This window comes from Tenrec ecaudatus, chromosome 6 (genome assembly GCF_050624435.1).
Source record: "Tenrec ecaudatus isolate mTenEca1 chromosome 6, mTenEca1.hap1, whole genome shotgun sequence".
NCBI lineage: Eukaryota > Metazoa > Chordata > Mammalia > Afrosoricida > Tenrecidae > Tenrec > Tenrec ecaudatus.
The window spans coordinates 30,798,668-30,815,386 of NC_134535.1; the positions used below are offsets into that span (position 1 = coordinate 30,798,668).

Here is a 16,719-nt window from a genome sequence, read left to right on the forward strand (position 1 = left end):
TTCACTGTTAAGTCAGATCTGGAGCCCTGGTGCTTTAGATGTTGGGCTGCTAACAGTCAGCTGTTCGAAGCCACCAGCCACTCCAACAGAAAAAGACTTTCTACTCCCAGAAAGTTCCTGTCTCGGAACTACCCTCGGGGCAGTTCTACCTGGTCCTGTACAGTTGCTAGGAGTCAGTCAACGTGATGTCAAGTTTTCCCCAACACATCTATGGTGTCATGACACGAGGCTAATCATGGGTACTTAGGAGGGACAAAACGTCTTTCTTTAGTGTCAACACTGTGAACAGGCATCTGGATTTTGAGTATCCATTATATGTAATACCTAGGCTTAGAAATCAGAAAGATTTCTGATAATGAATATTCCTCTTCCTGTTTTTTCCCCTCCAGTCTCCGCTTTCCAAATTGCTACTTTCCATTTTTATTGCACGCAGCCACTCTCTTCCTAGAGACTAATCCTGTTTGTAAAGGCACACAATTGTTTCCTTAGACTCATGTATCCAGCCACCCAAGAAAGATGTTCCCTGGTCGTGTCACCTGGGTGACAAGGCTGTCGTGGGCCTAAAGGGGGTATTTTCAATGGCTCCAGGAAAGAGGGCAAAGCCAACTAGTGAAATAAAGATTCCCATTGTGAACAGGGAGCATGTACAGTCAGGGGCTTCCTCGGCAGCTGGTCATGGTGCCCCGTAGGGTCTTGGGCCAGCACCACCACCAGCACCGGCACAGAACCTGCCAAATCCCTGTATCAGGCTCAACCTTCTGACCTGCCCAGTAACCTTTGAGAACCATGGGTCTCCAGGGGGTTCTGATAACATCTGGTTTCCCTGCAGACAGGAAATGTTATTTTGAGACGGCTAGACCCTGATACTCTAGAAGAGGTTAGTATCTAACCCACATCATCCCAAACTTAATTTGGCCTACCAGCGCCTCCTTTCCAGAAAAAGAATTATTTCCTGGCCCGGACAATGAAAAGCTTTGTACTCCAGCCCATGAGCCGGGATAAAGTGTAGGTATCTGCTTTTGCAGCCCCACTCATTGTTCCCGTTCCTCTCGGGCAATATCAATCCCTTTGGGAAATACCAATTAAGGGAAGGGGACACAGAACTCCCAACCACTCATTCTCAAATCTTGCCCAGCTCCCCACCCTCCATCCATCCCTGTGTTCAACTCTAGGATTCGTGTTAGCACTAATCCACAATCCACGAAGCCGACTACTGTCTCACAGCTCTGTTCTGCGCCACTCGCCGCCACTTGTTGCCATCGAGTCAGTTGATTCAGGGCAACCCACGTGTGCAGAAGAGAGCTGCTTCAGGGGGTTCCTCACTTCCGAGGCAACTTTGGGTGGGTTAGAGCTCTGAGCTCGACACTTCACCTGTGGGGCCACCCAGGGGCCAATACTAGAACACTGCTGCTTCCATCTGCAGACTTTCAGGACATGAGGGCAGCTAGCACTGCACCAAACAACCCGTATTCTGAACCCAAACCTTCTCCGCCTTCAATCGCTCGCTGCTTCTTGTTCACTGAATTTGCAAGCGTTTGTTTCCCTGCCTGAGAGAACACGGTCAGGCTGGTTGGGCAAGACCACAGCTGTGTGATGGGAGCATGGGGCCAGCAAGAGAAGACGCCTAAAGACGCCAGGGACAGTCCCATCGTGACCCCCTATGCCAGCCTCAGGAAGAAACCAGAGCAGCATGATAGCAATCATACCCCTGTACCCCGCCGCCTCCCACCCCACCCCCGCCAAGTCCATCTCGACTGACAGAGGGTTTCCGAGACCGTAAATCTTTATGGGAGCAGAGAGCCTCAACTGTCTCCCACAGAGCTGCTGGTGGGTTTGAACCGCTGACCTGATGGTTCACAGTGCAGTGCACAGCCCACTACAGCAGCAGAACCAAACGAAGGGCACTGTTGTTGCTTTGGAGGCCGTGTGAGGGCAGGGTGCCCCTCTGGAGTTCTCTAGGTGAGAGAGCTCATGCCCACATGCTCACCTGGAACAGCGTGCTTGGTCCTTGCAGCCTGGCAGGACTCAGCGGAGCAACTGGACTAAGGCTGCTCCAGAAATGTATGCTGGACAGCAGTGGACTCGGGGTCAAAAGCAATCCATTTGGTGTCTGGGGAAGAAAGCAAACAGACAATGCTTGATGTGGGTATCGCTTGATCCCGGCAGGCTCCACCGCAGCAGAGTGGCTAGGCTTGCTGGGGATGGGTCAGGGAGCCAGTCCTCGCTATCTTGGGGACATCTGGCAATGTTACACCTGCAAGCCTGGACCTGATCTCACTGTTCTTTCCTGAAATGTTAATGCCGTTCGAAGTTTTGTGAAGAAGAGAGGTACTGACAAGACACCATTCCCAATTATGCTACTGGAAAACTCAAGGTCGGAGCAACTTTTGCCGGGGCACACTCTGCAACTTGCCCGCCCTCCAGACTCAGAAAGGGGAGTTCGGAATGTGTCCGAGCCAAACAGCATTCTCTGAGTGGGCTTGATTCTTTCTTATCTACATTTCTCTCGTCTACATGTTCTTATTTCCCCAGCCATTTATGTACAGTTCCTGACAGCGAACTGTTCTGAGTCGTAGAATCATTCTCAGCCTCCTTTTCTGAGATGTCTCCCACCCTACCCTCACTAGTCACAGTCACTGTGCCCTACGGTTCCTGCCTAATCCTCCAAGCAGCTGATGTCAGTCTGATCCCAGGTAGATGGTTCTCAAAGGAGCACAATGCTCAAGGAAGACATGCTTTACTAGGATCAAGTACTATTTGGTTTTAAAGAAGAATTCAAGAGGTTCAGCCATACTCTGTGCTCCTGGCTGTCTTGAGCCTATGAGGATTTAGAATTCTGTTCTGCATTTCCCTCCTTTTGACCAGGATTCTTCTATGGAATCTCTGATGAAACTGCCCAGTGATGGCAGCTGGGCACCATCTAGTTCTTCTAGTTTCGTGTCATATGCCACATATGCCACATCCTCCTCTGGTTCCTGATATTACTTCTTCCTTTGTTGTTCTAGAATAATTGACATACGTTGTATGATTACTCGCAAGCCTTAAAAACTTCAGGCATTACATACACTTCAACTATGCGTCTCATGGAAACATGAATCATGACGGAAGGGATTAAGTGAGATGTCCCAAGAAACCAAGACCCTAAACCTGCACATCAAGGAACCAAATCTCATGGAGTGATTGGTGGTACATAAGCTGCCTCCGCAGCTCCTCTGTTATTGTCATCAATATATCACACAGCTTTTTGCCAATTCAACTTTTTATAGGTATACAACTTACAGACAGCACTTAATAATCCAAACCAAACCCACTGTCATCAAACTGATTTCAACTCAAAGCAATTCTATAGGACAGAGTAGAACTGCTCCATGGGGTTTCCCAGCCTGTAATTGTTACTAGAGCAGACGGCTCCATCTTTCTCCAGCAGCGCAGAGAAGCTGATGGGGTTTGAACTGCCGACCCTGTAGTCATCACCCTAACAGTTACCCCTCACTGTGCCACCAGGGTGCCTATCGGCTGGATAACCCCGCCTTTAATCCCTGTGCTGTTTCCATCACCTTGAACTCTCCCTTGCTCCCAACACTGGTAACTACCAATGCATTCTGTTCTCTATATATTTGCTTTTTGTCTTGATGTAAGTGAGGTCCGGCAAAGGTGTCTGGTAGTGCAGTGAGTGAGCCATGGGCTGCCGCTGCCAACCTCAGGATCAGCCGCACCAGCTGCTCCTGTAAAGATTCAGTCTCAGAAAACAAGCGGTTCTACTCTGGCCACTAGGGTTGCCATGAGTTGAAATCAACTCCACGGTAGTGGGTTTTCTGATCTGAGTTCATGCAATACTTGTTTTTGTGCGGGACTGATCTCACTTATTACAGTCTCTCCATGTTCCAGCTACATGGTAGCATGCATTCAGACTATTTTTTCCTCCTGGTGATTGTACGTATGCATCCCATCTTGTTGATTCGTCCATAGCTGGTAATTTGGGTGGTTTCCACCTTTTGGCTACTGTGAATAGCGCTGTCTGCGTCTCTGCCCTCCAGTCATTGGGTGCAGACTGAGACATGCCTCACTCTTTGCTGCACCCCTTTTGCCTTCCCACAGGTCATTCTCAGTTCTTCCACAGCCTCGCCAACATTTGTGATTTTCTGTTGCTTTTTTTTTTCTGTTGCCTTTTCTTTGTGTTTTTCAAACCGTGGCCTGGCCATCCTCATAGGAGTGAAAAGGCCTCTCGCTGGGGCTGGGATTTGCTTCTGCTAGCGAAGGATACCGAGCATCTTTTGTGTCTGGGGCCATTGGAATGTCATCTATACTTTCTTCCTTCTTTATAATAAATTCCCATTACTTTGGGGACACACACACACACCCACAAAAAATTTCCTAAACCCCACTTTCCCTCTCCACTGCCCTTTAACAGCTTCTTGCGAGGCTCTGAGCTCTTTCCCCCCAGATTTCACTCAGGACATGGAGTTGAAGAGAATTCATTGCCTTGGCAGTGGTTTAAGAAAAACCCCCAAACCCATTCTTGTCAGATTGGGTGTAAAGCCAGCCATCTGGGTTTCCCACGAGCGTGCCAAGCACTACATTTGCTTGGCCACATGCAGGTGGGGTGCTGGCTTGCCAGACAGGGAGGACGCCGAAGACAGGCAGCCCACTGGCTCTGCTGGCAAATCTTGGAAGAGGCAAGCTCCTGGCCTAGGGCAGGTTTAGCACCTCTGGTGGCTGGACAGAGCCCTGGGGGACTTGTGAAGTCACTAAGGCGCTTCGTGAGAAGCAGCACAGCACAGGCATCGCGGTTCCAAGTGCGTCGTGCTGGATGCGAATGTCAGGGCGCTTCTGCCCAGCACTGGCCTCAGCAGTCCATCAAGGCCTGCTCTGTTCATGGGAGGGACACAAACACCAGAGGTTCTCACACGGTGAAGCGGCTGGAAGCTAAACTACTTGATACCCGTTCGGGAGGCCTCTGGCTCCACAGCGTTTCCTACATAGCGCATGGCTGAGGTGACCAGGATAAACAGCTTTGGAATAAGTTTCCTGTTGGTTCCAGTCCACGGCAATTGCTCGAGCTGATGAGGCCATCTGACTCAACGGTCAAGGATGAACGGTTCACACGGGGCTCTGCCGGGGATCCCATCTCAGAACTACTATTTCCTGGCTATGCAACCGAAGGCAAGTGGCTGAATGGCTCTAGGCCTCAGTTTTCTAATGGGTGACATGGAGAGAGTAAAAATCCCTACAGTACAGGTTTATCCAGAAGATTAAATACCATGATCTACATAAAAGCTGCTCGCTGCGTGTTGGGCCATCCTTAGCAAATGTTCAGCGAGCGTCAGATCCCGTTAACATGCTCCATCCTTAAAAGAATACTTGGATTGAAGGGACGAGTTGGTCATCAGAGGTGCGCTCCAGTTTTATGCAGAGAAACAGGAAGACCCTCGAGATGGCGGCCATGCTGGGCTCACACAGCCGTGAGGCTGGCCCAGGCCAGCCCAGGCAGTGTTTCCCTCTGCTGTCCACAAGGTCACCACTGCTCAGCACTGACCTCACGGCACCAAACCACAACAGAATGGCCCAGCACTGCACAACTTACCAACCACCTTTGTACATCGTATCCTGTTAAAAGTGCGCTACCTACAGGGCTAACAGCACGCATGTCCTTTGCCGATATCCCCACGCTGCAGGTTTACATGTACCGTTTCTCATCCCCGAAGGCAAATAAAGATTAGGCTTAGCCAGAGATGGAGAATAAAAGGCAAAAATGATGGGACAAAAAGTGATTTGTCTTAAGTCAGAACCTACTTAGGACTGAATTACAGTGAGCTCTGCACAGCCCTGGTGGGGTAGTGGTTACCGGGGGCTGCGATCCGCCAGGTCAGCAGTTCAAAACCATCAGCCGTTTTGCAGGAGAAAGACGGGCTCGCCCACTCCCATACAGTTACAGCCTTGAAAACCCACCGGGGGCGGGGTGGGGGGGGTGTCACTCTGACATGGCGGTGAGTTTGCTTTTTTTGGTTTGTTGGGAACAGAACGGGATGTGGAGCAGGAATTGAAAGTGAGGAGGCTGAGGCAACCTGGAGGTAATAATGAAGCATTGACTGCTCACCAAAAGGACAGGGGTTCAAAACCACCCGCTGCCGCGCTGGAGAAAAGACCACCGTCTGGGCAGCCCACCCTGTGGGAGTCGGAACAGGCTCGGCAGCGGCTGCCTGCCACACACAGTGGCTGGATTTCGTCCATTCTCAGCTGTATGTCAAAAGCCTGAGACAAACTCTCAGTCCCCCCTCCACCCCTGCAGGCAGTTGCTAAAGGCTCCTTCCCATTGAGGCCACAAGCCCAGGTGAGCTGAGGGCAGAGAGCTGCCCGCTGCTGGGGAGCCAGGTTTCGCCACAACATGGCACGTGAACATTTCATCACCCGTGGGGTCCCTTCCTCCCTCTCGGCAAAGCCAGCAGGGACCGTCCTCTCAGCCGCCACGCCGAGACCTTCTTGCCTCGGCCAGGCTGTAAATACCCCCTTCCTTTGGAACCCTGGGCAACCTCCAGCAGCCCTGGTTTCCAGCGTCGAAAACCGGTCCCTGTGCCTGCACTGGAGCTGTTTACACATCTTACTTCTCGGGGACACAGCATGTACTTGGAAGACAGTAGCCTTCTCTTTCTCCTGCGTTGAGAGGGCTCCTATAACTTATGCAAATAAATTTCATGAAATGACTTCATCCGCTGCTCTCCTCGCCTCCCCCCCCTTCTCCCCAGGGCTCCCTAGGTCTGCAGGAGAAAACTCCGACTGTCTCTGATTTTTTAAGGGGAGTTCCGCTGGAGCCCAAGGCGAAGGGGGTCAAGACAGAAGTCACAAACACCGTTTGAGCTCCCTGCTCTTTCAGCAAAGGAGACCTGGTGGCACAGCGGCCTAAGTGTGGGACTACCAACCAAACGGTCAGCAGTTTGAATCTGCCAGTAGTGCCAAGGGAAAAAAGACAAGGCCATTCATTCTCCTCAAGATGCTCCTGCCGGGCAAACCCTACTGAGTCCTGGTGCTCTGTCACGCAGGCCCGCTACGCGTTAGACTTGCCAGCCCCATCAGTACACCACGTACAGGGAACCTCCTAAAGTCTGCACATGCTGGAGCTGAACCTGCTAAAAGTCTGGACACATGGTGCTGCCCAGACATGCCCACACCTACCCCTGCCCGTCAAAATGCCCTGAGACATCAAAGGAGACGCCTTGAAGAGTCTCCAGGCCAGCGCTCCGCCCACCCACCCACCCCCAGCCAGCGGAGGTTTCTCTCCTTTTCCTTAGCATTTAACATTTTCCGCCTTACATGATGGCATTTTGCACAGTTTTCTTATATCCCTTTGCATAGCCTTTAGGATACCTCACTCCTCTCTGTCCTGCGAAGCTTGTGAATCCTCAGTGAGCTGATCTGAACCCAATCTCTAGGCTGCCCATCCATGGCCTGCTCGTCATTGCCACCAGGCACGCCCCTCGGGTACAGAAGGTTTCTGACAACTACTCCATTCCTGTCCCCATCACACCACGCAGCTAGTCACTCAAAGGACTGAGTGCACAGCATGCACATGGTGCAAGAGATGCCGACCTCACAGCCCTGGCTACAGGCGTCCTGGAGACATCCTGACTGGGGCTCCCTCCCTGCTGCATGCAGGCCCCTGCCGCTTTCACATGGTATTCTGCGGCGGTCCCCCAAACCAGGCTACTGCCTCTTACATCCACTAATGTCCCTATCGGAACCCTCCTGCTTTGCTTGGATGTCCCAAGCTTATCTCACATACCTAGAGATCTACAGAATGCCAACCTACTAGTCTCCTAACAGGAGCTCTGATAGCATAGTGGTTACATGTTCGGCTACTCACCACAAGGTTGGCAGTTCAAAACCACAAGCAGTTCCACAGGAAAAAGAGGATTTCTACTCCCATAGCGAGTAAAAGACTCAGAAGCCCACAGGAGCAGGTCTATACTGTCCTGTAGGATCTCTATGAGCCAGAATGGGCTCGGTGGCAGTCCTTTAACAAAAGAACCCTGGTTTTACTGCCAAGTGAAGTATTGGTCTTCCAACTGCCAGGTTGGCTGTTCAAACCTACCAGCTGCTCTTCGGGAGAAACATGAGACTATGCTCCAGCAAAGATTTACAGCCTCAGAAACCCTATCTGGAATTGACTCGATGGCAGCAGTTTGGGTTGGTACGAGTCGGGGCCAACCCCAACAGCAGCTAACACCAAGAAGTCCTGCAGCACCCCTTACACATCGACGCAGGGCCCTGTGGGGCGCAAATGGCTCCGCACAGATGACTAGCCGAGGCTGGAGTTGTGCACCATCTACAGGCACGTCGGCAGACAGTCAGGGCAATCGGCTTCCTAAAAGGCACAGCCTTGAAGACTCCGAGGGGTGTTCTAGTCCCATGCGAAGGGCTTGGTCTGGGCGTGTGCGTGTTGATGACGTTCTTACTCCATCTCCAGCCCCACGCTCTCTCCTCAGCTCCGGCTGCATCCGGACATTTCCGTGGGAATGTCCCAGAGGGGCTTCCTCACACTCCTCACCCTCAACTGCTGGCTCTTCCCTGGGCCGAGTTCCGCGGTGGCCGTCCCTGGAAGTCCCTGCGCCCTGGCCCTATCGCACTCCCAGCCCGAGCGCCTCACCATCTTTTGCTTGGAATGTGACAACAGTATCCGAAGGGGTTCCTGCCCGGCCCGCCGCCACCCCATCACACATCAGGGTGACCAGCTCTGCACCATAGCTCTGCGTCATCATTCATGAGCCTGTCATGCTCCCTGTGGCCTCACCTCCCTCCACCGCCTGTACCCGGGTGTGTACCCTCCACCTTCCCGAGCCCCAGCGTCGGACATCTCTGTCATCCTTGCTACACTTTGCAAATAAGTCCTGCTCGATCATTACTTGTTGATAAATCCTAATAGGGATTTTTGATTCGCTTGCTTTCTACCTCCACCAGCTGGGCATTTCCCGTGCAAACCAGTCTAAATTCCCCGTCAGCGACAGTCCGACACGGACCCCCATTACAGCTCGCTCCATTGTCTTTCCCCGCTAAGCAGCAAGTGCTAGCTAGCCTCGCGAGAGCAGGCGATGAGCCGTGGCTCACTCACCCCTGTCCCAGGGCCTGCTGAGTGCCTAGCAGATGGCAGGCGTGCAGTGACTAGCTCCGAGACAAATGCATTAACCAACGGGGCTACTCGTTACCGGAGTGGCTGAAGAGGGTACAGATAAGCTGCTCAACAGGAAGTGATTGGTCACTGACTCGATTGAAATACCAGCTACGTCTTTAGAAAGCAAAGGAGGCAAACTCGGATGTCCATTGAGCAGGTTCGGCCAATAAGTCCGTTGGCATAAAAAGGTCATAGTGCATCAAAGGTAAAGCTGAGTCCCTGGAAACCCCTAGTCATCTGAATTCCAATTCAAGAGTGGATTTAGGTCTTTAAGAGAGTCCTGGGACCCCACAGAAGGTGTCTGGAGAGGGCTGAATGGACTGCTCTGAAGGAAAGCCACACTGGTGGCCCCGAGGGTCTGATTAGGTTTTAGTGACTGTTGACTCCGGAAGTAGATTGTCAGGCCTGCCCCCCTACCCCAAGAAGTTTCTGAGTGGACTGGAACCATTAGTCTTTTGGTTACAGCAAGTGTGTTAACCATTTACATCAGCCAGGGACACTCTGGTTTAAGGAAAAGGGGACAAAGCAGAGAATTCCACTTGCCTAGGGTAAGTACAGCAAGTAGTAGTGGGACAGGGAGCAATACAAGCCGAAGCAGATGAGTGGGGTGGGTGGGGTGGAACCATGGACGACTGGAGCAGCGGCAGCTGGAGAGGAGACAAGTCCTAGGAGGCAAGAGTCCCAAGACGGAGGGTCCTACTGCTAGTGTCTTCCCATGCCACCCAGGCTTCCCACATGAACCACGTGTGGCTCCACCAGGGACATACATGACTGTAAAGGGCGCCTGGGAGGACACCTGCCCTGTGTCCCCTGCAGAAATGGGTGGAGGGAGCTGCAAGCCAAGTGGAGAGGAGTTGGGGGCGGTGGGAACTGGATCCCTCAGGGAACAGAACATGAGCAGCTGCCCCCCCCCCATGAACATGACAAGGGCCCTGCACCCAACCTAACATAAGCCCTGCACCCAACCCCCACCGCGAAGAGGACAAGAGTGAAGTAGCACGCATCTACTTCATGCCACGTTCCCACCTTATGGCCTTGGCTCAGGGCCAGGAAGGGCCAGGGCTTTGACATGTTCCTCTCCGGCACACCGGCACACCGTCTCTCTGCTCAATTAGCACTAACTAGTGAAACCCCTGGGGGCAGGCCCACTCAGACTCTGACAGGAGTCCCTGCCCTGGCGCTGGCATGGTGCTGAGGTCAGCATCTTGAACCTCCCCGAGATGGACTGCGTCTTGGGATAAAGGAAGAGAGTGAGCTGTGCCAGTCTTGGAGTCTGAAGTACCTTGCCATTGCTAAGACTGGCTTAGCTCAGTCGGTAAGGGCCTGGAGCCAACGATGCCAGGATCGCAGGCTCGATCCCCGTCTGTGCCACTGTCTAGTCTTCGCAACAGTAACTGCTTTAAAAAACAAAGCTGGGACTGTCAGGGGGCAAGGGAGATAGATGGGTGGGAAAGAAAGCAGAGAAGAGGAATAGGGAGAATGCCCACAGAGTATGAAGAAGGTAATAATATTTCTGAACAATACGTGTACAGAGGGCGGAATGAGAACCTAGAGTGCTGTGTAAACTTTCACCGAAAGCAAACTGCAACACTATTGTAAAAAGGGAGACGTGAGCAGAGAGAGTCTGAATGGGAGAGGCAAGTGGAAGAAAGGGGGACAGATGATACCAAGGTGCAAAAGATACAGAGAATCAGAAGTTCCAGCTGGCACCATCCGGGCATCCGTGGTGGCTGGCTCAGCACCAGCAGGGCTTCACAGCGGCTCCTCCTCTTCTGTCTCAACTCCTGGGACTTGTGCCAACAGTGATAACATCCTTTGCTTTTTTCTAGCGAGAGTCAAACGTGACCTCCCTGGCCAAGCTCCAACTGGATCACTCCTGAGTGCTTTGTGGCCTTTTTTATTCTCGTTTTCCAGGTCCTCCCGGTTGAGGAGTGTTTGGTGATCACCCCATCTGTTCTACAGTGATAAATATTGGTTTATGAATAGAAAACATTTTCAGAACACAATAATCGCTCTTAAGCTCACTTAGTGTGCCTCCTTTCCCAGGAGACAGAGAAACTGGATGGTGCCCAGCGACCGTTCCTGAACATTTTGATGGAAGATGCCAGAGGACAATTCTGATAGGACACGTAGGACAGGGGTTTCCGATTCTTCTCGACGCTGGACTTTCCGTAGCCATGAAAAGGAGACCAATGCTTGAAGCTACTGCTCTGAGAATCATCTCATCTCTAAACCTTAAGCCAAAATAATCCCATGAAGTCTTCTTAAACACCAAACAATAGCTTAGTTGAACTAGTTAAAAAAAATGTCTGTCTAAAGCACATCCATACATTCCCTGCCCCAATCATTCTCAAGGCATTTGCTCTCCACTTAAGCCCCTTATGGATTGTGGTAAGAGTTGTATGAGTCCCTAATAAAATGTAAAAGAAGAAAAGAGAAAAAAATGATTAGGGCAAAGACTGTACAGATGTGCTTTATACAATTGATGTATGTATATGCATGAACTGTGAAAAGAATTGTATGAGCCCCAATAAATTGTTAAAATTAAAAAAAAAAAAAGAAAATGATTAGGGCAAAGAATGTACAGATGTGCTTTATACAATTGATGTATGTATATGTATGGATTGTGATAAGAGTTGTATGAGCCCCTAATAAAACGTTTAAAAAAAAGAAAAAAAATGTCTGTCTTGCGTATTCCACTCGTTAGGAAGTACGTGTATAGGATCAAGCTAACAAGAGGTGTGTGCTTAGGGCAGTGCGTCCATGATGGAGGAACGGCAGAAACGAGGACCAGAATGCTTGCCTAATTCAGTGTCCTCAAACACCACTACACTGCACACATGGAACCTGGAGTAGGTTTTGATGTAAGAATATTCTCAATCGCATTTTTAATTAAACGAAAAACGGGTTCTGAGCAGAGGAAGCGCAGGGACTTTTGATGGGCATGGGGGCTTGGGGAAGGTGGGGGGTTGTTGGTGATTGTTGTTGGGTTTCATTTCATTGTAAAATACAGGTGACACACAATTTGATGTTTTTGCCATTTTTCACTGAGCCACTCCGGATGTTTTGAAGGGGGCAACTGCATAGCATTCAGGACAGTCACCATATTGTGCACCCTTCCCACGATCCGTTTCCAGAGACTTTGCTTGTCACCCCAAACCGAAACCCAGGACGCACGCCTTCAGCACTGCCTCCTACTCCTCCCGTTCCCGGCCCCCAGGAACCAGAAGGAAGGGTGGCATCTGATGTACACCAGGCTGCAGACCACAATCCTGAGTCTGAACGCGGGCTACAGGAAGCACGTGATTCCGCAGGTTTCCCAGAGGGAACGGTACCGAAGAACACAGGGTCAGGTCAAACCCCAAATAACAATAAGTAAAATGGAAAGGACGTCCACTGCCCTGGAGGCAGCCCGCTCGGACTGTGCTGCCCAGGGCCCCGGTGACTGGGCTTTCTCCCAGGGGGACATCCCCAGGGCTGGCTGCTGAGGGGCTCCTAGGTGGATTGAGCCCCCACCCTTTCGGTGAGCAGCCAAGCCGGCTGTGCCACCTGGCTCTCTTTTCACGCTACCCTTGCCATGCCACGCACCTCGCTGAAAGGGACAGACCTCGGGCATTCTGATTTCAGGGTGACACGCCTCCCATTCTTTCTTAAAGCAAACCATTAGGGAAAGCTCCTGGGAGGTGCCCACAGGTCACCAAATGTTAACGTGCAAACAGTGTCCCCGTGCACACAACACACCCCACGGAGGACACGAGTTCCCAGGATAGAAAGGACGGGGTGCTGTCGGAGGGAAACTAGGGAGCTGCCTGCGTGGGGCGTCACGGCTGCCGGTGGGAGGCGTCCTCTTCTGGTGGAGAGAAATCCCCCAGAGTTCACCTTAAAAGTACAGCAGCCTATCATTTCTGGGCCTTGGGGGGCAAGTTCAGGGACCCCCTCCTTCCCTCCACCTCTGCCCTCAGGCTGAGGCTGAGTGGAATTCTGTAGAATGACCCCATTGTAGGCCGAGAGAGGTGGCACCCTTCAACCTTGGTGCCGTTTCTGACTGTCCGCTGATAGGTGATAGGTCCCTTTCTGGCACATCCTGGTGACACTGTGAACAGCCCCGGTTGTTGAGCTGCTCACTGCAAAACGGGCGGTTCAAACCCAGCAGCAGCTGCAAAGGAGAGAGATGAGGCTGTCTGCTCCCACAAAGGTCTTCAGTCTTGGAAAGCCCTACGCCCGGCTGCTGTGAGTCAGAACCAACTCCACGCCAGTGGGTCTGTGCTGATTGTGTTATACAAGGAATGTAGCCCCCCCCCACCCCACCCCACCCCAGACAGCCTCTGGAGAGGGACATCCAGCAAAGCCAAAGCCCGTCCACTCCCCGACAGCTGCTGGAGGGCCGGTGCTGACCCAAGGCATCCTCACGTGGGTCAGAACTGAGCTACGCGCCATGGGATTTTTGAGACGGCCTTCCACGGGGTGGACTTGAAGCGCCCACATTTCGGTCAGCAGGTGACTGGCTCGCTGTGGTGCCACCACCCTGAGAGTCCCAGCTAGACGCCAGGCCTGCCCTAATCCTAGATGACCCGAGGCCCTAGCCTGAGGCGAAACAGACCGGCGAGCTGGGCTTTGAACACACACCTTTGGGGGCTCTCCCTCTTTCCTCTCTCCTGGTCTGTCACTCACGGCCAGGTGCGGGCTGACCCTCGGACCGGGAGGGACCGAGTCCTGAAGGGTCAGCTCCTCGGACCTGGAGGGACCGAGTCCTGAAGGGCCAGCTCCTCGCACACACAGCCTTGGCTGAGTTCTGAGCAGGTTTGTAGCGCTCACCCTTCCCTCCTATAATCCTAGGGTCACTCTGCCTGGTCACCCCACTCCCACTCCCCTGCGAAGCCCTCGTGTCTCATTTCCTGGACTCCCTAGTACCAACTCCAAGGCCGGGCCTGTCTTCCCATGTGGCTGAGGACCTCATCTTCTCCTTTGCTCCAGCACCCTTGACGGAAGGAGAACTGGGCCTGTGGTTCCCCTCCCTGGGTTCCCAGCATGCTCGCAGGTCCTATCAAGGCCTTGAGCTTCGGTGTCTACTCACCTGCAACTAACTAGCCTTTCTCCCCATCTCTCAGCCAGTCCCTCCCCCCAACTCAGCCCAGCCATGCTCGGAGCTGACTGTCCCGTCCCAGTCCCAGGGGTGCTGCTGGGTAAGTACTGGACTGCAAGCTGCAAGGGTGGTGGTTCGCCCCCACCAGCCACTCCGCTGGAGAGAGTGGAGGCCACCTGCTCCCACAAAGACTCACAGTCTTGGAACCCCTAGTAGGGTCACTGTGAGTGGAAGTCAACTTAAGAGCAGTGGGTTTGGTGAGAGACCCCAAGTGGAACAGCCCTGCCCCGTGGGTTTTGCCAGGCTCTCACCCTGCCGGGGCCTGCCTCTGTGGAGCTGCTGGTGGGTGTGAACCCACAACCCTCTGCTTCCCGGCCAGGTGCCCACCCACTGTGCCACGCAGGGAGCTTCCCAGAGCCAAGTGCAGAGCTCCCCCACACCCCCAAGTCCAGGTCCTGGGAGCCACCTGTCAGCCTGGCCTCTGCCCGGGTCAGGCAGGCCAAGGAAGCCGATACTGAAATCAGAGTCGGCCTTGGCCTGGCTGGAGCCACGGCTGAGCAGCGTCCTTGTCAACACGAAGGCTGCCAGGGGAGGCAGCCCTGAGATTGGCCCAGTTTCTCAAGATGCTTCTCAGAGAAGCTCAGGAGCCAGGGAGCCGCGGGCAGTTGTGCTTTGCTGGGAAAAGCCTGTCTGCTTGTCCTGAGCTGTCCCACAGCCCTCAGTCCATCCCTCCCTGGCGGCACCCCGGTTCCCAGCAGCTGCAACAAAGCGGACGGACAAGCGGCAGTCCCTGAGCGCACTCCGACTGGAGGAGCGAGGGCCCCCTTCCCCTCCACACACACCCCCCTCCGGTGTTGGAGCAGAGCTGTGTGCTCGCCTGGGTTTCAAGGGCCGGTCTTTCAGCAGCACATTGCCAGCACCAAGGAGGAGCTCAAAGCGCTCGCCTTCTAGTTAGCAGCCGAGCCTGGCACCGGGTGTGCCGCTCAGGGGCTCCGAAGGCTCCAAAGCGACAGCCAGGGCCGGATGCCAAGTGCAGAAGCGGGCCTAAGAGTGACCCGTTTAACCGCCTGCCCGCACCCCAAGGGCTCACCCCTCGAGGACAGCAGCACTCACCGGGCTCAGTTCTCTGACCACGGCCACAGAGGGGGACAGAGGCTGAGAGCACTTGCCCCCGTCACACTTCTACAACGGGGTGCACCCAGGACAGGCCTGGAGCCCCCCAAATAGCTCCTAACTTCTGCAATGACTTGCATCTGCCTTTTCAAGGGGAAGCAGCAACAAGGCTTACTGGCGCCAGCTCTGCCACTCGATGCCGGTTATAAGGGGAGTCTGTGGGGCACAGAGTTCAGGGGCTCGGCTGCTCACTGAAAGTCTGGCGGTTCGAGTCCACCCAGGGGCGTTGAAGAACGGAGGTCTGTAGAGACAGCGGAGAAAGCTCCTCAGAGGCCGCTCGCTCTCTGACCCACACGGAGATGGGATCGACTCGCTGGCTGCGGCATTTTTTTGGTTTCAGTTGTGTTTGCCCTTCAACTGCCATCTGGGCAGCAAGGGCTACCTGGGGGGCTTTCCTGAGAGGGAGAGGTCGGCGGCGGGGGTTGGTAACGAGGAAGACTTTCTGCCTTCACGGGTTTGTTTTCCCTCGCACGTGACGCGGGTGCGGGGTTTCTCAGAGCAACGCCGTTTTCAGCGCAGAATTCCCACACACCATTTGGTGCAGCGCGCACGTTTCTGAGGAGCGACTCCCAGAACCACCTCCTCCTCCACTCCACACAACAACGGCTGCTTTCTTGCCAAGAGAAAACAAACGGCTCCTGACGAAGAAGCCCGCCAGGAGCGGCCCTGAAGACAGCGTGCAGCGCAAATGGAGGGTTCCCACGAGAGGAAAAGAGAGAGAACCCATCGGATTCCGTGCAGCCCGAATGGATGGAAACCGGCCACTCGACGGTCCCTAAGAAAGGATGGTGTGATCTGCCGGGAAGCCAATGTGCCTTCTCCCTCTGACGGCCCCTGTGCGCCTCTCCGAGCAAGAGCGTCAGCAAGCCCCTTCTCCTCCTGAGATGCGAGCCTGCGGCCGTGTGCACACCCGATCCAATCTGAGGATGGGCATTTGCATGGGGGTGAGGCTGACGCATCCCCGGGTGGTTCACATGGGGAGTGTGCTCGGCTGCTAACTGAAAACTCAACAACCAAACCCGCTGCCGACTCACAGAGACCGCATGGGACACCGTAGCACTGGCTCCCCAGTGGGTTTCGGAATCTTCACGAAAGTAGACAGCCTCATCTCTCTCCTGCGGTGTAGCTGGCGGGTTCGTACCCCTGACCTTCTGGCCGGCAACTCAAAGTGTATCCCGCTACGCCACCACGGCTCCACAGCTCGCTGAAAAGTTGGAGGCTTGAGTCTACCCAGGGGCCCAGCTGTCTCGTTCTGAAAAATCCACCACCGAAGCCCCTAAGATCATGAGGGCTGATCAAA

General features: G+C 53.6%; 1 protein-coding gene across 2 annotated transcripts in view; it reads right to left on the reverse strand.

The window, feature by feature from the left end:
• The window catches only part of ELK3 (ETS transcription factor ELK3), an 83,785-nt gene that overhangs the window by 5,801 nt on the left and 61,265 nt on the right, over window positions 1-16,719 (reverse strand). Inside the window, exon 4 of one of the 2 annotated variants that reach the window (XM_075551146.1) lies at window positions 1,988-2,110. The exons of the other annotated variant lie outside the window; for it this stretch is intronic. Coding sequence (XP_075407261.1) covers window positions 1,988-2,110 — 123 coding nt within the window. The remainder of the gene's footprint in view (window positions 1-1,987; window positions 2,111-16,719) is intronic. 2 annotated transcript variants of the gene reach the window in all.